Raw genomic sequence first — 21,085 nt, 5'->3', positions numbered from 1 at the left:
GTAGCGTGCTTTGGATACGGGTCTGGTATGGATTGTAGGGGGACCCCCTACGTCGATTTTTCGGCGTAGGGGGGGTCCCCTTACAACCCATACCAGACCTAAGGGCCTGGTATGCTCCTGGGGGGGAACCCATGCCGGTTTTGTTTTTACAAATTGCCGTGGAGTTCTCCCTCGGGAAAGCATACCAAATGCCGTCGCTGGAATGGGCTTTTACAAGGTGTGACTAGTTTACACTTTGTAGAACCAGCCCTAATTTTACACTTGCAAAATAACACTTACGGCGCAAAAAGGAAGCTGGAAAGCTTTGTGGATCGCCTTAAGTGCTAATTTGCATACTAGAAACGGCATTTCGACTCGAAATGCCCCCAGCGGCGGATGCGGTACTGCATCCTAAGATTCGGCAGTGTAATTCAATTACACATGCCGGATCTTCTGCCTAACTTTGGAAAAAGCCTTTTGAGGATCGTTTCCAAAGTTACACACAGACTGAATAGCAGTTAAGTCGGAGTATCTCTTTTGTGGATCTGGCCCAGTGTGTTTTGCTCATAGATGTTCTAATCCATCTCTGCTTTGTCTGAAACAAATAAAAAAAAGTTGAAATGTCCTAATGCTTTTTGCCTTTGTTTTGCAGCTGCAATGGAGGACAGTGAGGAGCCTCAAGACTTCATTAGGGTGTTATCAGGAAAGCTTTCAGCGGATGAAGTGTCTCAGTTGGTGGTTTCTCCTAGCTGTGGTGCGGTGTCGCTCTTCATAGGTACATGACTATAGTTTCTGCCGTTTTATAAACATACTCTAAAATAAAAAAATCATGGGCAGCCATGCCACCTCAAAACTGCTGTGTACCAAGCTGTCACTAGACAGCTCCATACACACACAGTGGGGGAGATTTACTAAAGCTGGTGCACATGGAATCTGGTGCAGCTGTGCAGAGTAACCAATCAGGTTCCAGGTTTTATTGTCAAAGCTTAAAGCGGTGGTTCACCCTGCAGAACAACATTTTAGCATAACATTCGGCATAGTAGCGCGAGCTACAGTATGCCGGTCTTAATTTTTTTATCGCCGTACTCACAGTGTAATCGTACATAGTAGATTCTGACTGCCCGCGGGGAATGGGCGTTCCTTTCAAGAGGGAGGGTGATTGACGGCCGGCTCTGGCACGTCACGCTCCCCGAAGACAGCCGGAGTAGGTCTCGGCTCTTCACGGCGCCTGCGCACAGACTATGCGCAGGCGCCGTGAAGAGCCAAGGCTATTTCCGCAGAAGCGTGACGCGCCAGAGCCGGCCGTCAATCACCTTCCGTCTGGATTGGAACGCCCATTCCCCGTGGGCAGTCGGAATCTACTATGTGCGATTACACTGTGAGTACGGCGATAAAAAAATTAAGACCGGCATAATGTAGCTCGCGCTACAATGCCGAATTTTAGGCTAGAAGAAAAAATAATTTTTATTTTTTTATTTTATAGGGTGAACCCCCGCTTTAAAGCGTTACTAAAGTCTAAGTTTTTTTTCTAATTAAAATAACAAACATGTTATACTCGCCTGCTCTGTGCAGTGGTATTGCTCAGAGTAGCCCTGATCCTCTTCTTCTCTGGTCCCTGGCGGCGACCTTGGCTCCTCCTCTTCCTGGGCCCCCATAGCAAGCCATTTGCTATGGGGATACACGGTGAATGCACGCTCCCAACCTGTGTGTATTTTGGAGCCGCGCTTCATAATCGTACACAGCAGGTCTTAGGCCCCACCCCCCCACTTCCTCTTCACCGCAATTGATTGACAGCAGCAAGAGCCAATGGCTACTGCTTCTGCTCGAATGCTATGTGAAGAAGAGAGAGGGGAATAGATGCAGCTGTGCACAGCGCTCTCCTCTCTTCCACTTCACACAGGGAAGAGGGGCACAGGAAAACGGAAAACGTTTTTAACTTTAACTGCTTATCCACCGCCCGCCGTCAAATGACGGTGGAAAGTCAGACGCTCTTGTTCTGGGCGGACGTCATATGACGTTGCGCCTTCCTAACCCACTAGGGGGCGCCGCGATGGCCGCCGGGCACACACGATTGCCCAGTAACGGAGCAGGACAGTGGATCTGTGTGTGTGTGTGTGTGTGTGTGTAAACACACAGATCCACATCCTGTCAGGGAGAGGAGACCGATGGTGTGTCCCTTGTACATAGGGACAACCATTGGTCACCTCCCCCAGTCAGTCCCCTCCCCCCACAGTAAGAATCACCCCCCCTAGGGAACACATTAACCCCTTGATCGCCCCCTAGTGTTAACCCCTTCCCTGCCAGTCACATTTATACAGTAATCAATGCATTTTTATAGCAGGGATCGCTGTTTAAATATGAACGGTGTCCGATGTGTCCACCGCAATATTGCAGTCACGATAAAAATCACTGATTGCCGCCATTACTAGTAACAAAATAAAAAATATAATAAAAATGCTGTAAATCTATCCCCTATTTTGTAGCTGCTATAACTTTTGCGCAAACCAATCAATATACGCTCATTGCGATTTTTTTTTTTTTACCAAAAATATGTAGAGGAATACATGTCGGCCTAAACTGATGAAAAAATGTGTATTAAAAAAAAATGGATATTTATTATAGCAAAAAGTAAAAAATATAGTGTTTTTTTTTTTTTTTTTTTCAAACTCGTCCCTCTTCTTTTGGTTATAGCGCAATAAATAAAAACCGCAGAGGTGATCAAATACCACCAATAGAAATTATAAATTATAATTTCATTTGGGTACAGTGTTGCATGACCGTGCAATTGTCATTCAAATTGTGACGGCGCTGAAAAATGGCCTGGGCAGGAAGGGGGTGAAAGTGTCCTGTAGGCAAGTGGCTAAAGCTGCTGTAAACTGCTTGACGTGTTTTTTTTTTTTTTTTTTTTTTCTTACCTGCAAAGCAACAATATAATGTGCTAGTATGCATCGCACACTAGCACATTATGTAAAACGTACCTGAAAACGATCGCTGGAGACAGCTTCCATCTTCACTTGTCTTTCATGTTCGTGGACTCCGGCTGGCGCAAACTAATTTTGAAAAACAAAACAATATTTTTAACTTTTTGCTATAATAAATATCCCCAAAAATGTTTAAAAAAAAACGAATTTCTTCATCAGTTTAGGCCAATATATAGGGCCTGATTCCCAAAAGAGATACGCAGGCGGAACTGCTGTTCAGTCTGTGCCTAACTTTGGAAACGATCCTCAAAAGGCTTTTTCCAAAGTTAGGCAGAAAATCTGACATGTGTAAAACACTTACACGGTCAGATCTTAGGATGCAGTACCGCATCCGCCGCTGGGGGCATTTCTCATTGAAATGCCGCTTTGAGTATGCAAATGAGGACTTAAGCAGATCCACAACGCTTTTCAGCATTGTGATTTCTGCGTAAGTTCCGATTTGCTTGCGCAAAACTAGGGCTGGTTTTACAATGTGGAAAATTAGTCACACCTTGTAAAAGCCCATTCAAGCGACGGCATTTGGTATGCATTCCCGAGGGAGAACTCCACGGCAATTTGTAAAATCAAAACTGGCATGGGTTCCCCCCCCAGGAGCATACCAGGCCCTTAGGTCTGGTATGGGTTGTAAGGAGACCCCCTCTACGCCGAAAAATCGACGTAGGGGGTCCCCCTACAATCCATACCAGACCCGTATCCAAAGCACGCTACCCGGCCGGTCAGGAAAGGGAGTGGGGACGAGCGAGCGCCCCCCCCCTCCTGAGGCGTGCCAGGCCACATGCCCTCAACATGGGGGGGTTGGGTGCTCTGGGGCAGGGGGGTGCACTGTGAGCCCCCCCACCCCAGAGCACCCTGTCCCCATGTTGATGAGGACAGGACCTCTTCCCGACAACCCTTGCCGTTGGTTGTCGGGGTCTGCGGGCGGGGGCTTATCGGAATCTGGGAGTCCCCTCAAATAAGAGGGCCCCCAGATACCGGCCCCCCACCCTAAGTGAATGGACATCGTACCCCTACCCATTCACCTGGAGGCAAAAAGTTAAAGTTATTAAACACACAACACAAGGGTTTTTAAAATAATTTATTAGTCTGCTCCGGAGGCCCCCCCTGTCTTCTTTATTAGCTCTAATACCAGGGGGGCTTCTTCTTCCACTCTCCGGGGGGGGGTCTTCTCCGCTCTCCGGGGGTCTTCTTCTATCTTCGCCGCTCTCCGCTGTTGACTCGGCGCACCCCGGTTCTTCTGCAGCTGTCCGGTGCCTTCTTCTTCAGCGCTGGCTGCCTGCTATGTTTGTGTGTTAACTCAATTACTAGCAGGCAGCCATCGCGGTCTTCTGTGACGTCATGTTCTTCTTCTCCCTTCTTCCGATGTTGACACGTCGCCTCTTCTCACTGCAATGATGGAAGCGCGCCTTGCATCCCATTTATATAGGCATCACCGTCCCATCATGCTCCGGTAGGTACCCACGTGGTGGGTGCCTACCCACGTGCACCCACCACGTGGGTACCTACCGGAGCATGATGGGACGGTGATGCCTATATAAATGGGATGCAAGGCGCGCTTCCATCATTGCAGTGAGAAGAGGCGACGTGTCAACATCGGGAGAAGAAGAACAGAAGAGAAGAAGGTGACGTCACAGAAGACCGCGATGGCTGCCTGCTAGTAATTGAGCTAACACACGAAGATAGCAGGCAGCCAGCGCTGAAGAAGAAGGCACCGGACAGCTGCAGAAGAACCGGGGTGCGCCGAGTCAACAGCGGAGAGCGGCGAAGATAGAAGACCCCCGGAGAGCGGAGAAGACCCCCCCCCCCCGGAGAGTGGAAGAAGAAGCCCCCCCCGGAGAGCGGAGAAGACCCCCGGAGAGCGGAAGAAGAAGCCCCCCCTGGTGGTATTAGAGCTAATAAAGAAGACAGGGGGGGCCTCCGGAGCAGACTAATAAATTATTTTAAAAAGCCTTGTGTTGTGTGTTTAATAACTTTAACTTTTTGCCTCCAGGTGAATGGGTAGGGGTACGATGTACCCCATATCCATTCACTTAGGGTGGGGGGCCGGTATCTGGGGGCCCCCTTATTTGAGGGGACTCCCAGATTCCGATAAGCCCCCGCCCGCTGACCCCGACAACCAACGGCAAGGGTTGTCGGGAAGAGGTCCTGTCCTCATCAACATGGGGACAGGGTGCTCTGGGGTGGGGGGGCCCGCAGTGCGCCCCCCTGCCCCAGAGCACCCAACCCCCCCATGTTGAGGGCATGCGGCCTGGCACGGCTCAGGAGGGGGGGGCGCTCGCTCGTCCCCACTCCCTTTCCTGACCGGCCGGGTAGCGTGCTTTGGATACGGGTCTGGTATGGATTGTAGGGGGACCCCCTACGTCGAATTTTCGGTGTAGGGGGGGTCTCCTTACAACCCATACCAGACCTAAGGGCCTGGTATGCTCCTGGGGGGGGAACCCATGCCGGTTTTTTCTTTGAAAATTGGCATGGAGTTCTCCCTCTCAGGAATGCATGCCGAGCGACGCTGACAATTTTTGTTTTTGTTTTCCCGGCGTTTTTGTTTTTTTTCACCCGTCGCAACTTTAGTGTCCCGTCGCAATCCACAAAGCCCGCCGTAAATTACGTTCGCGCGCTGCACGTCGGGAAAATTACGTCGCACGCATGCGCAGTACGGCCGGCGCGGGAGCGCGCCTCATTTAAATTTTAAACGCCCCCCGGAGAGGAGGACCGCCTTGCGACGGAGGCACTTAAGTTACACGGCGTGTAATTTCTAGGTAAGTGCTTTGTGGATCAGGCACTTAGGTAGAAATTTTAAGTCAGTGTAACTTAACTGCTGAAAGTTAAGTTAGGCAGCTTTTTTGGGAATTTGGCCCATACTCTTCTACATGTTTTTGGTAAAAAAAATATCGCAATAAGCGTATATTGATTGGTTTGCACAAAATTTATAGCGTCTACAAACTATGGGAAAGATTTATGCCTTTTTTTTTTTTTTTTTTTGTACTAGTAATGGCGTTGATCTGCGATTTTTGTGGTACTGCGACTTTGTGGCAGACAGATCGGACACTTTTGACACATTTTTGGGACTATTGACATTTATACAGTGATCAGTTCTATAAATATGCCTCATTCCTGTGTAAATGTCACTGGTAGGGAAGGGATTAAAACTAGGGGGCGATCAAGGGGTTAACTTTTCCATAGCTATTGTTTCTAACTATATGGGTATAGGACTGACTGGGGGAGGAGACATATGGCTGTATCTACTTACTAGGAACAAAAGATATGTCTCCTCTCCCCTAACAGAACAGGGATTTGTGTGTTTACACACAAATCCCTGTGCTGGCTCTTTTTGCGGGTGGCCAGCAGCGATCGTGCCTGCCGGCCACGCGCATTAAGTCCTCTGCTGCGCAGCGGGCGCGTGTCTCCGGCATCTGTTAAAGGGGACAACGTACCCATACGCGCAGCCATGCCATTCTGCCAACGTATATCACTGCGAGCTGGTCGGCAAGTGGTTAATGCAAGCAAATCGTTGTTGGATTTAGTACAGGGTTTGACAAATTTGCTTGGAATCTAGGAGCCAGCTAAAAAAGTTAGGAGCCAGAAAGCACGCTCCGTCCCGCCAAGCTCGCGCGCAGAAGTGAACACATACCTGAGTAGCGCCCGCATATGTAAACGGTATTCAAACCACACATGTGAGGTATCGCCGCGATCGTTGGACCTCCTCTGTAACTTAAAACATGCAACCTGTAGAATTTTTTAAACGTCGCCTATTCCACAAGCGGACGCAATTTTGAAGCGTGACATGTTGGGTATCAATTTACTCGGCGTAACATTATCTTTCACAATCTAAAAAAAAATGGGATAACTTTACTGTTGTCTTATTTTTTAATTAAAAAAAGTGTTTTTTCCCCCCAAAAAGTGCTCTTGTAAGACCGCTGCGCAAATACGGTGTGACAGAAAGTATTGCAACGATCGCCATTTTATTCTCTAGGGTGTTAGAAAAAAATATATATAATGTTTGGGGGTTCTAATTAGAGGGAAGGAGATGGCAGTAAAAAAACAGTCAAGAAAATACATTAGAACTGCTGTTTTACTTGTAATGCCAACGGCCACCACCAGATGGCGCGAGGTCACAGAAGTAAGCTTGGGCCTTCACAAGTCTGCAAAGCCTTGGCCTCAATTACCGGCCGTCGTGGGCCCGCCGCGATCGCGCTGTGGGGGAGGTGGGGGCGCACAGAGACATAGGATTTTGTGCCTCCGTGCGCTCCCCCGCCCACGACGGACGGAAATTGAGTCTGCGGTTTTGCGGCCTTGTAGGCTGCAAAGCCGTGGCCTCAATTACCGGCGGGCGCCAGGTCACAATTTCTTGTCGCAATTGCGACCGGGCGCCCGGATATTGTCGAGCCCTGGTTTAGTATCACTTTAATTTAACAAGCTGAAGTTAGAAGCTGATTGGTTACTAGGTGCAGCTGCACCAGATTCTGTGTGCATTAGTTTTAGTAAATCTCCTCCTACATACCAAGCATCTCCCAGTGGCTGGATACATTGTGATTGCTGTGATAGCCAATCACAGTGGTCAGAATGTAAAAAAACGAAACTGTGTTTGACATGGTGGATCCACCTCCTTCCTCTTACAACAGAAGAAGGAGAGAAACCTATGGATGAGAAATAAATAAATGGGCAGGAGCGGCTCATACAGTTTCACCCATTCCGTTACTCCTCCTCGTGTTCTTTGCCTGTGAATCCTTCATTGTCTTCTAGGTACGACGAGGAATCATTTTGAAGGAAAGAAGGTTGTGAGTTTAGAGTATGAGGCTTACGCACCAATGGCAGAGATGGAAATAAAGAAAATATTGTCTGATATCAGACAGAAATGGCCGACTGTAAAGCACATAGCGGTTCATCACAGGCTAGGGTAAGTCCGTGTTGGTTGTTGTTTTGGTAAGAGCCAGGGCTGTTCCTGACCCAGGACTTGGCAACCTAAAAACACAGCAGTAGACAATTGTTTCACTGGACTGATTGTACTTTCTTACTTTGCTTAATGAGCAAGTGTGTTATTTGCTCTCAGAGAGGGTTGTCCACACTCCTCCAGTCACCAGCACATTGGTCATACCTAAGTGGCAGGATAAGGAACTGGTGACTTGGTCACTCCCACATCTGTCTTGTCTTTAAGCCCAATTGAACCTTCTTCATTTATTAGAATACCGTATTTATCGACGTATATCGCGCACTTTTTTGCCCTGAAAATCAGGGCAAAATCGTGGGTGCGCGATATACGCCGATACCCGCTTTCCCGCGCCGAGTTTTGAATACTGCGCCGACATATACCGAGCGCAGTATAGTCGGCCAGTCTCGGCTTCTTCCGTGGTCACGTCCTGGACGTGAGCGCGACAGTTGCCGAGCCTGCCCCGAGTGTACTGCGCTCGGTATATGCTGGCGCAGTATTCAAAACTCGGCGCGGGAAACGAGCGGGGAGGACGCGAGGACGCCGCAGAAGGACGCCGGACCCGCCGCAGAAGGACACCCGAAGCCGCAGAAGGACGCCGGACCCGACGAGGCCGCCGATGGACGCCGAGCAAGACACCAAAACTGCAAGTACAAAAATAACTTTTTTTCCACAGGATTGGGGGTCACTTTAGGGGTGCGCAGTATACGCGGGAGCGCGTTATACCGCAATAAATACGGTAATTGCTGTCAGGCTGCAAATATGCAGTAATGAATATCCTTTGTCTTTTTTTCTTCCCTTTAATGGCTGCAGCAAAGGTAAAAATAATGTGCTAGCAGCATGCTGGAGAGTCAGACCTCTGCTCTCACACATAATGCAGTTGCCTGGGTCTTCAGTGGTACGATTCCCCGCCTGCCCTCCTCCTTTGCTCCCATTAACAGCACTCACTCCTTGCACAGTGCAGTTAGCTGGGGCCGTGTGCAGATGGTGGATTGGACCACTGGTGACCCTGCTATGTGTGTGAGAGCAGCAGGCAGACTATCCAAAGTTCTGCTAACACAGGGCATCTAAATCCCTGCTGCAACACCTTTTAAAGTGATTCTAATTGCGCCATGCTTTTTTTTATTTTATTACAAACATGTTATACTTACCTGCTCTGTGCAATGGCTTTGCACAGAGCAGCCCTGATCCTCCTCTTTTAAGGTTCCTCACTGGCGCTTCTGGCTCCTCCTTCCCACCAAGGCACTCATACATGCTCACTCCTGAGCAGGCTCTATGTCCATGTGAAAGTTCATAGGGCCTATCTGCGTGAAGGGGACCTGATGTAACCTGCTGTTCTTGGTCACCTTCCAGGGAAAAGATAGGATAGACTCAAGGTATGAAGAAGAAGCTTCCGCGCAATCGCCGAACGGCGTTACAGCACCCCTTCTGACGTCGGATCTGGCGCAAGTGCTCCACCCGACCTGGAAGTTTGGTGGCCATCTTGCTTTTGCGTTCCAACTTCCCCACAGCTGCTAGTTGGCCTGTTGCGGCTAAGGAGAGACTGTCACTCATCCAGAGCTATGATTTTATGAGCCTGCTTGTAAGGTTTCGTAATCTTGTGTCCTAAATAAACTGTTGGAATACACTGATGCCTCGTACACACCACCAGTTTTCCCGTCGGGAAAACTGCCATGACAGCTTTTGGCCGGGAAAACTGGCCGTGTGTATGCTCCATGGCAGTTTTCCTGACAGGAAAACCGCCAGAAATCGCGGCAGGAAAAAAGAGAACATGTTCTCTTTTTTCCTGCTGCGATTCCCGGCGGTCTTTTTCCCAGCAGTTACCCTATGGAGCATGGAAAAACGTTTTCTAGTAGAAAAAAAACACTGCGCAGAATAAAGAAAAGTGCTGCCAGGTACCAAAAATTATAGATACAAATTTAAAGCTAAGTGAAAAAAAGAGAGGTACAGCGCAAAAAACTAATGTAAAAATTGAAAACCTGCACATGAGGCGCAGGTTAATAAGTTAGTGATAATAAATTGATGACACTAAAACAAATATATATAATCAGTAGTTATTGGATATAACATATGAAGGATAAACCCAATAATTGTGACATGTAGCTAGGAAATCTTCAGAGGGTGCAAGAAAAAGTCTCTCAAAAATTCGTGCCAATAATGAAAATCAACCAAAGAAATCCAAATAAACATGGTGACGTATGGGTGGGTGAAAGAAGTCCACAAATAATAATCAAGTGAAGCGCTGTTGAATTATGTTCAAATGTGACACCAGAAATGTTCTGAACAGTCTATCCACCAGAAAAGACACCCGAGTGCTGAAGTGTTGTAGTCCGCTTACCACACTGAATGACCACTACAGCGGTCAGTATGGGCTCAGGTTGTCTTTAAAGTCTCCCACTGAGACTGGATAGTGCGATCCTGAATGAGTCCTAGATGGCTGCTTCAAAACTCAGCTCAAAAGGAAAAAGACACAAAAGGAATTCCCCATAGTGTGATACTGTTTCAATTTGCAGTATTTATTGTAGATAAAAAACAATGTTCACTCACATTTTAAATGAGATGACATGCACATAAGAACCAGAACGACTGGCTGGAAAGCGTCAGGTCTCAGCGTCTCCTCCACACGTTCTCCCGCTGTCTCTGCTCGTGTAGTTGGACGTGATGATGCCGGAACGCTAGCCACGCCTACACGTTTCGTCAGAGATTGACGTCAGAGATTGACGTCTTCGGGGATTGGCTGCGGCGCTCCTGGTCTCGCGTCCGCCCTTATATGCCAGCGATCCGCCATCTTGGAAGAGGGAAAACGGCGGAATCGAGGCAGCCCTTCTAAATTCCCATTCACCATAGCTGGGAAGGAGGATATGATATAGAGAAGGCAGAGGGACTGGCGTAACTTAGTATAATAAACCGATAACGGGTATGGACTAAGTGAGAAACAGCGAGGATAAATGCTGCCATCAAGTGGCAGAATGGGAGAAGACAGTATTTAAAAATAATAATATTCGAGCATAACAGCGTTGGGAGAACCTGGAAGAGATGCTAAGAAATGTAATTTTTTTTTAAACATAATCATTTTATTAAAATTTACTTAAAAAAATATAAAAAAAGATCATACAGTAATTAAACCCTTTCAATCCTATAAAATTAAAAAATAGATATCCTAGGGGAACCTTATTTCTCCAGGGTACCTTTATAAAATGGGATGGCACAAAAGAACAAAGGAAATTTGTCCGAAAAGATCCCTAGGAGCATATACACGGCCGGGATTCCCGGCCAAAGCTCTCACCGCAGTTTTCCCGGCGGTGTACAGGGGGAAAGTGACCGAGCAGGTTCTCGGTTTTCCCCCCAGGATTCCCGGCAAACTTTTTACCCCTGGGAATCCAGATCGTGTCATTAGAAGTGCCTTCTCTGTCTTTCACTTTCTATGTCCATATGACACACACAGTGCAGCTCAGAACATCTCCCTCCTCACTGGCCTGGATTGTCTAAGCCAAAGAGGGGAGATAGAGCAGCTGCTCTCCTGCACAGCACTGGATCGAGATTGGGCTTGTATAAGTATTTAAAGGGGGCTGCGGGGGAAGCTGCATGCAGGTAAAAAACCTTCTGCCTTTAGAACCACTTAGAGGGAAAAAAAAGACAAATGTATTTCTGTATATGCATCCTGACTACCTTTTAGAAGGATGTGCAAAAGAAGGAAAATATGGACAGCCGCACTCCAAATACTTAAAAAGACGTGCCCTTTATTGGGTGAAGGAAAAATGCACTACAGGTATCAGCACACAGTGGGAAAAACAGGTGACGCGTTTCGCATTGGATATCAATGCTTAGTCATAGCTATGGTATTAGTAGCTATGACTAAGCATTGATATCCAATGCGAAACGAGTCAGCTGTTTTTCCCACTGTGTGCTGATACCTGTAGTGCATTTTTCCTTCACCCAATAAAGGGCACGTCTTTTTAAGTATTTGGAGTGCGGCTGTCCATATTTTCCTTCTTTTGCACATCCTGTGCATTGCCGGCACCCATTGGTTCCTGAGTGGACATTGATTATTCTAGTGTGCTCACCTGGAGCGGCAGCTTCCTTACCTACCTTATAGAAGGAAATGAAGAATATTTCGTTTAACTTTTTAAAGGATAACTTCAATTTTAAAATAGTTCCTTTAGCTGCCCTATCTTGCAAACTGGACATAAAACCTAGACTGAAATCTGTACCTGACGTCACTGGACCTCAGTCGGAGTGATGAGAAGTCCTCCCAGGCCCCCCCGCTGTGTTAAAGTGGTTGTAAACCTCAGACGTGAAATATGAACAAAGCATATCCTCTATAGTGTGTACTTGTCTCTATCCAAAGCACTAAAAGTAATTTCTGTCTGCTGCTTCGTTCTGCTATTGGCATGAGTCACGTCTGACAAGTTTTCCTGACACCAAGAGAAAAATGGTGATGGGGAGGGTACAGTCTGTGATTGGCAGCCTCTGCTCTGTGTCCTGTATAAAGGAGGGTGTGTCTTTTCCGTCCAATCAACTCTCAAAGCTCTCCTCACTGATGTAATTTCAGCTCTCCGCCCCCTGCTCTTGAGAGCTGAGAGACCCTGTGTAAATTCTGCACTTTGAATGGATGTTGAGGAAAGACGGCTGTAGATAAACAGGTGAAACTTGTGTCAAATGATTTGTTTCATCTGTGTATCATCTGAGGCCAGTCACTTAATTGGGTATATGGAAGGGTTTACAACAACTTTAATGACACCTTAAGCCTCGTACACACGACCGGACATCAAACAAACTTTCCCTTGGATTTTTTGTCCGATCACATCCATAGCATACACACGCTCTGACTTTTTCGGCAACAAACACGAACGTAGTGACGTTTCAACGTACTGACGAGAGTTTAAAAGAGGAAGTTCAATTCTCCGGCGTCACCCTTTGGGCTCCTTCTGCTAATCGAGAGTTGGTAGAGGTTTCGTCTGTGTACATTCGCGATTTTCAATTTCGTGCAATTTTGTTCGTTTCTGATCATCCGTTTGTCAAGCAGACATATTGCGCAATGGGGTTGTGCTAACTTGACCCACAAAAAAATATAGAAATATGTTTGATTCATATAACCAAAATACACTAATCCAAAGTAAAGACATTTGTTTTTACTCCGTCAGTATCACCAGCAAAGCAGCTTTTAGTATTATCACATTATAAAGAAGAAGAGAATGTGCGCTGCTTTTCTTGATTTCAGAACTTGCGGCGTCAAGAATGTGCTCTTTCAAATACGAACGCTAGTTTTACCAGACAGAACGCTTCTGGCTGGTCTTTGCTTCTGAGCATGCGCGTTTGTACTTTGTACAAAAGTCCGATTGCTTGCTGTACACACGGTCGGACTAGGCACCATCGGACTCTTGTTGACGTAAAGTTGGTCCGTTTGCAGACAGAACTTTTTGTCCGATGAAACCCGAAAAAGTTTGTCCGATGGAGCGTACACACGGTCGGACTATTTTGAAAACGTGCTCATTTTGAAGTTTGTTGGCAAAAAGTCTGCCCGTGTGTACGGGTCTTTAGAGACAGGTGGAGCCTGAACTGCTCTGGACTGTCAGTCTGACAAGCTTGCTGAGTATGTTTCCGCTAACTGTCCTCGCAGTGGGAACCCCCTCATAGAGTAGTGGGGGTCCTAGAGCACCCCCTACTGGCTTCACTCAACACCACCTAGATTGGCTACTGCTGATGTAAATGTTTTTCTCTTGGTTAAAGCAAAAATACAACCACCTTTTTATTATTATATTATTATTGTTTAATTTCTGGGTGCAAATGATAATCTCTATTCTCAGAAAAAAATGGTGAATCAGAAATGAGACCCCTAAACTACTGGAAATGGTATTAAAAAATGTTTAACATAAAGTCCAAATGCAGTGCTGAACGTAGGAGCTAGGGGCCAGATTCCAGCGTAAGTGCCTGATTCACAAAGCACTTACCTGTAAACTTGTGGCGGTGTAACGTAAATGCGCTCGGCGCAAGCCCGCCTAATTCAAATGGGGCGGGCACCATTTAAATTAGGCGCGTTCCCGCGCCGAACGTTCTGCGCATGCTCCGTGTTCAAATTTCCCGACGTGCTTTGCGCAAAATTACGGCACCCCGATGTTTTTTTTTGAACTGCGACATGCGTTACGGCATTTCGTATTCCCGGACGTCTTGCGCAAAAAAATAAATAAATTTGAAATTCAACCCGGGAACGACGGCCATACTTTAACATGGCTGATCTAAAGATAAGCCATGTTAAAGCAGGTGTAACTTTGCGACGGGAAAAACCGACTAGCGATGACGTACGGGATTGCGACGAAAGCGCGGAACTTCGTGGATCGCCGTAACTAGTCATTTGCATATTCTACGCTGACCGCAATGGAATCGCCACCTAGCGGCCGGCCTAGAATTGCATCTTAAGATCCGACAGTGTAAGTCAATTACACCTGTCGTATCTTAGGGCTATCTATGCGGAACTGATTCTATAAATCAGCCGCATAGTTAGGACGGGCGGATCACAGAGATACGACGGCGTATCTCTTCTGTGAAACTGGCCCTAAATGAGGAGACGGTGGGTATAGATGGGCGTAGGGATGAAACGCCTCACACCAACTTCAAAGCATAATGAAACAGACACCACTGTGCTGACAAATATATCTTCTTATCAGAGGTCAGATAAATCAAGCATTGGGGTATAAGCCACATCCAATAACTACTGCAGGCATCATCATCGGCTTTCACAAAGGAAACAGAAGAAAGGATCCTCTGCAGTTTCCCAATAGCCAGCAGTGGACCAGCATCAGACCAATGCCAATCAATGGAAGTGATGTGTACCATTTAACCACTTAAGACCCATACCTTTAGGCAGCTAAAGGACCTGGCCAGTTTTTGCCATTCGGCACTGCGTTGGTTTAACTGACAATTGCGCGGTCGTGCGGCGTGGCTCCCAAACAAAATTGGCGTCCTTTTTTCCCCACAAATAGAGCTTTATTTTGGTGGTATTTGATCACCTCTGCGGTTTTTAGTTTTTGCGCTATAAACAAAAATAGAGCGACAATTTTGAAAAAAATAATGATTTTTACTTTTTGCCATAGTAAATATCCCCCAAAAATATATAAAAAAAAGTTTTTCCTCAGTTTAGGCCGATACGTATTCTTCTACATATTTTTGGTCAAAAAATAAATCGCAATAAGCGTTTATTGATTGGTTTGCGCAAAAGTTATAGCGTTTACAAAATAGGGGATAGTTTGATGGCATTTTTATTAATATTTTTTTTTTTACTAGTAATGACGGCGATCAGCGTTTTTTTTTCGGTACTGCGAATTTATGGCGGACACTTCGGACACTTTTGACACATTTTTGGGACCATTGGCATTTTTATAGCGATCAGTGTTATAAAAAATGCATTGATTACTATAAAAAATGCCACTAGCAGGGAAGGGGGTTAACACTAGGGGGAGGGGTTAAGTATGTTCCCTGGGTGTATACTAACTGTAGGGGGGAGGGTGGATTCACTAGGGGAAATGACTGATCGCTGTTCATACATTGTATGAACAGACGGTCAGGCATTTCTCCCCTGACAGGACCGGGAGCTGTGTGTAACGAGCGATCGTGGGTGGCCGGCAGGGATCGCGACCACCGGGCACACGCACGGGAATCGGGAGCGAGCGGGGGGGCGCGCGCCCCTAGTGGCCGCTTCGCGAGGCGACGTAGAGCTACGGGCTCTCGCGCAGGAGAGTCGACCTGCCACCGTAGAACTGCGGCGGCTGGTCGGCAACTAGTTAAGAAAACAAAGAGGCACATAGTGAAGTCCATAAAAACAATCCTTGATTTATTAACCATGTCAGTCCCAGAAGATTGTACCCCCTTCCTAACCTATCCCTTTTTGCTATAATAAATATCCCCAAATTTAAAAAATAATTTTTTCATCAGTTTAGGCCAATATGTATTCTTCTATGTATTTTTGGTAAAAAAAATCGCAATGTGTTTACACACAAATCCCGGCACTGGCGCTTGTGGAAGCGATCGCATGTGGCCAGCGGCGATCGTGCCCGCCGGCCACGCACATCTGGTTCTCCCGCCATGCATTGGTGGTGCGTGCGCGCCCTCTGGTGGCTCTTAAAGGTGAAACCTGTATATATACGGGATTTCGCCTAGGAGAGCCATTGTGCCGCAGTAAATCTGCGTGAGACGTTTAAAAAAAGGGGTACTCGCATCGTCGGTCAATAGGCTGAAATGCATCAGGTGATGATGTGAGGACGCTACCACCGCGGTCTTTTTTGATTTGCATGCTTGAATTCATTTTTCGTTTGTGAGTACCCCCCCCTTTTTTTTTTATTAATCAAGGATTGCTTTTACGGACTTAACTATGTGCCTCCTTGTTTTCTTATATGGTACACATCACTTCCATTGATTGGTATTGGAGTCTGATGCTGTTCCAATGCTGGCTATTGGGAAACTCCTATGTGAAAGCCGATGATGATGCCTGCAGTAGTTATTGGATGTGGCTTATACCCCAATGCTTGATTTATCTGACCTCTGATAAGAAGATATATTGGTGTCTGTTTCATTACGATTTGAAGTTGATGTGTGGAGTTTCATCCCTACGTCCATCTATACTCACCGTCTCCTACCTTCAGTGCTGCATTTAGACTTTGGGCCAGATTCACGTAGATGGGCGTATTTGTGGGCGGGCGTAACGTATTTGATTTACGTTACGCCGCCGCAAGTTTATCAGGCAAGTGCTTTATTCACAAAGCACTTGCCTGTAAAGCTGCGGCGGCGTAGCGTAAATCACCCGGCGGAATTCAAATTCGGCGGGTAGGGGGCGTGTTTCATTTAAATGAAGCACGTCCCCGCGCCGAACGAACTGCGCATGCGCCGTCCCTAAAATATCCCGGCGTGCATTGCTTTAAATGACGTCGCAAGGACGTCATTGGTTTTGACGTGAACGTAAATGGCGTCCAGCCCCATTCACGGACGAGTTACGCAAACAACGTAACATTTTCAAATTGCGACGCGGGAACGACGGCCATACTTAACATTGGATACGCCACCTAGGGGGCATGTTTATCTTTACGCAGCGTATCTCTTACGGAAACGGCATATCTTTACTGCGACGGGCAAGCGTACGTTCGTGAATCGGTATAACGACTCATTTGCATATTCTACGCCGAACTTAATGGAAGCGCCACCTAGCGGCCAGCGTAAATATTGCACCCTAAGATACGACGGCGCAGGCCGTCGTAACCTAGGCATGTTTAAGTGTATCTCAGTTTGAGAATACACTTAAACATACGACGGGCTTAGATTCGGAGTTACGTCCGTGTATCTACTGATACGCCGGCGTAACTCTTTGTGAATCCGGCCCTTTGTGTTTTCATTTATTTTGCAATCATTATATTTATGTCAGCTGCTTGTATTTTAATATCTGATTATTGTTTGATTATTGCCCCCTGTTTTTACAAGATGTTACTGTCATTAATTTTGCTCTGATTGTTCATATATGTTCTGATTCGCGTGGCTGAGGAGCCTCTTTACGCTCTTATATTTGCCATTTTGGATTTTTTGTGATTCATTTGTATGTATTCAAGATAACCAGTCTGCAATGATCAGGTGCTTTTGTAAATTTGTATAAATAAATAAATAAACAATATTCAATTATGGTGAAAATTTTTTTTTTTTATTGTTGGTAGGTTGGTTCCAGTAACTGAAGCCAGTGTTTCCATTGCAGTTTCCTCACCACACAGGAATGACTCCTTGGATGCTGTGAAATATTGTATAAATGCCTTGAAAACAACTGTGCCTATATGGAAGAAGGTAAGTGGAAGTACTTGTTTTATTCATAAAATAACAAAATTAATGTAAAAAAGTACCGGTGTATTAAAAACTACCATTGAATTAAAATCACCTGGTGTCATAAAGCCTAAGTGCAGCCAAAATAATAATAAACATTTAAAAATCATCACAAGGGACATAACTTACGTGTCCCTTGTGTTGATGTCTCTTCCATTATTTGAAATCCTCTTCCGTTCATGTCAGCCCCACCCGCTGCCATAGTAATCAGTTGTTTGGGGGGAAGGGGGGGGGTTAAGAGAACTAATAGGCTGTCGCAGGCTCTTATCAAGAGAGCCCGACTATGCAGCCCTTTCCACCCCGATCCTCCATTCACAAAAGCTGCACTAAAGCTTGTATGATTGGAGCAGAATCTATAAATGGAGGATGGGCGGGTGATTGATAGTTCACCATTTTTAAAGACTTTTCGGGATTGCGGCAGACAAATCGAATACCTAACTGACATAGTTAACACTTTTTGGGGGACAGTGACACTAATACAGTGATCGGCGCTAAAAAAAAATGCACTGACATTGTACTAATGACACTGGCAGGGAAGGGGTTAACATCGGGGGCGATCAAAGGGTTAAATATGTTCCCTGGAAGTGCTTTCTTACTGTGTGGGGGATGGTTTAACTGTAGGAAGACAGAGAACCGTGTTCCTGCTTAGCAGAAACACAAGATCTCTGTCTTCCTTACTAGCAGAACGGCGATCTGCCCTTTTTAAATTGGCAGACCATCTTGCCTCTCTCGGAACGATCGCAGGGTTTCATGGCTGACCCCGCTAATTGGCTCTCGCTGTGTCCAATCACAGCAGGAGCGAGACTCTGGCGGCGCACCCCAGAGCCGAGGGGAAAAAATAAATCACGTACAGATATGTGATTTTTGCACTTAAGAGCCGCCCTGCCACGGTATATGTACGCGGGGCGGTCCTTGAGGGGTTAACTGATAATTGCTCAGTCATGCAATACTGTACAAAAGACAAAATGTATGTGTGTGTGTCTGTGTGTGTGTGTATAAAAAATTCACTCAAATCATCTTTGTGAAAAAAGACTGGAACATTTAAAAAAAAAAAACAAGAATATTTTTTTACTTTCTGCTATAGATCATATCCTATAAAAACAAATTTCTTCATAAATTCTGGCTAAAAATGTATTCTGCTACATGTCTTTTTGGTTAAAAAAATCCCAATAAGTATATATTGATTGGTTTTCGTGAAGGTTATAGCGTCTACAAACTATAGTGTGTATATACTGGAATTGTTGTTTTTATTTTTATCGTACTAATGGTAGTGATTGGCGCCTTATAATGGGACTGTGATAGTGCTGCGTACAATCTGACTCTAACCGACACTGACATCGCCAGTGACACTTATACAGTGATCAATGATAATATGCATTTTCACTGTACTGACACTGGCTGGGCAGGGGTTAACATCTAGGGCAATCAAGGGGTTAAATGTGTGCCTAACAATGTTTAGTGTGTGTACTGTGTTCTGTTTTTACTAAGCAATGTGTTGGTTTTTACTCCCTTTGCAGGGAGAAAGAAAAATGTCACATTACTGCTATGTGTAGAAAGCTCTGTGTTGTTTACCTACACAGGGTTCTCTTCTGTCATTCGTTCAGCTGATTGTTGCGTTTAGGCCATAAATCATTGGCTGGGACTTGTGATTGGCTTGTGCTGTGGCGGCGGGCGCACGCGCTCCCCCTACCTGGAAGTGCTAAATCATGTACATGTACGTGATGCAGCGCGACCGCTCTGCTGTAGTAAATCTGCAATAGACGGCTCACAAGCAGCTATATAAATCATATCTTTAATGACCGTATCGTATTTTATTCTGTTCTCTTATCATTTGTATTGTTTTTTGTCTAGGAGATGTATGAAGACGACGGCTATACTTGGAAAGAAAATAAAGAATGTTTCTGGAAAAAAGAAGATGGCATAAAATAGAAATATGATATACTGTATACAGGGTTCTCTTTGTAGCAATGTTATTGTAAACCTGACATAGACTTGAAAACGGGCAAAACAGAGTGTAAGAGCCAGTTCACACTGGGGCGACTCGTCAGGCGACTCAGCCGCCTGACGTGTCGCGTCCCATTGTATTCAATAGAACCGTTCCAATAGGAGTGACGCAAGTCGCTCCGACTTAGAAAAAGGTTCTTGTACGACTTCAGGGGCGACTCGGGGCGACTTGCATTGACTTCTGTACAGAGGTCATTTTGCAAGTCGCCTCTGAAGTCGTCTTCAGGACGCCTTGCCGAGTCGCCCCCGAAGTCGTGTCGCCCCAGTGTGAACCAGCTCTAACTGACAATTACTGTTAGGGACCGCTACAACATTACTAGTTAAAAAAAAAAATGCCATAAATCTATTCTCTATTTTGTAGACGCTATGGCCCGGATTCACGTAGAAGCGTGCATCTTTGTGCGGGCGTAACGTATCCTATTTACGTTATGCCTCTGCAACTTTGACAGGCAAGTGCAGTATTCACAAACCAAAGTTGCGGCGGAGTAGCGTAAATAGGCTGGCGTAAGCCCGCCTAATTCAAATGTGGAAGATGTGGGCGTGTGTTATGTAAATTTAATGTGACCCCACGTAAATGACGCTTTTTACGAACGGCGCATGCGCTGTCCGTGAAAGTATCCCAGTGCGCATGCTCCAAATTAACCCAGCAAGAAGCCAATACTTTCGACGTGAACGTAAATGATGCCCAGCCCTATTCGCGAACGACTTGCGCAAACGACGTAAAACATGAAAAATTCAACGCAGTTCCGATGTACATACCTAACATTGGTACGCCTCATAGAGCAGGGGTAACTTTACTCCGGGAAAAAGCCTTACGTAAACGGTGTATCTGTACTGCGACGGCCGGGCGTACGTTTGTGAATAGGCGTATCTAGCTGATTTACATATTTCTAGGCGTAAATCAGCGTACACGCCCCTAGCGGCCAGCGTAAATATGCAGTTAAGATACGACGGCGTAAGAGTCTTACGCTGGTCGTATCTTATACAAATTCTGGCGTACCTGATTCTAAGGATCAGGCGCCAAGATACGACGGCTCAGACTCAGAGATAAGACGGCGTATCTGGACATACGCTGTCGTATCTCCTACGTGAATCCGGGCCTATAACTTTTGCACAAACCAATCAATATACGCTTATTGCGATTTTTTTTTTTTTTTTTTACAAAAATTTGTAGAAGAATATATCGGCCTAAACTGAGGAATAAACATTTTTTTTTTATATTTTTTGCAGGGATATTTATTATAGCAAAAAGTAAAAAATATGCTTTTTTTTTTTTTTTTTTTTTAAATTGTCACTCTATTTTTGTCTATAGCGCAACAAATAAAAATCAGAGGTGCTCCTCCTTAAG

General features: G+C 45.8%; 1 protein-coding gene across 1 annotated transcript; it reads left to right on the top strand.

The window, feature by feature from the left end:
* Positions 1-634: 634 nt before the first annotated feature.
* On the top strand, positions 635-19,824 carry LOC120928217 (molybdopterin synthase catalytic subunit-like). The gene is made up of 4 exons (XM_040339326.1): positions 635-754; positions 7,698-7,851; positions 17,574-17,697; positions 19,585-19,824. Exons 1-4 carry the CDS (start codon positions 637-639, stop codon positions 19,660-19,662), a joined length of 474 nt encoding a protein of 157 aa, XP_040195260.1. The 5' UTR covers positions 635-636; the 3' UTR covers positions 19,663-19,824.
* The last annotated feature ends 1,261 nt before the right edge of the window (positions 19,825-21,085 follow it).

This window comes from Rana temporaria, chromosome 1 (genome assembly GCF_905171775.1).
Source record: "Rana temporaria chromosome 1, aRanTem1.1, whole genome shotgun sequence".
In the NCBI taxonomy this organism is placed as follows: domain Eukaryota; kingdom Metazoa; phylum Chordata; class Amphibia; order Anura; family Ranidae; genus Rana; species Rana temporaria.
This window is presented reverse-complemented; position numbering and strand designations above follow the sequence as displayed.

Coding starts and splice junctions, on each gene's coding strand:
- LOC120928217 (XM_040339326.1), top strand. CDS start 637: ATGGAGGACAGTGAGGAGCCTCAAGACTTCATTAGGGTGTTATCAGGA. Junction 7,852..17,573: donor GCGGTTCATCACAGGCTAGG/GTAAGTCCGTGT, acceptor TATTGTTGGTAG/GTTGGTTCCAGTAACTGAAG. Junction 17,698..19,584: donor CTGTGCCTATATGGAAGAAG/GTAAGTGGAAGT, acceptor TTTTTTGTCTAG/GAGATGTATGAAGACGACGG.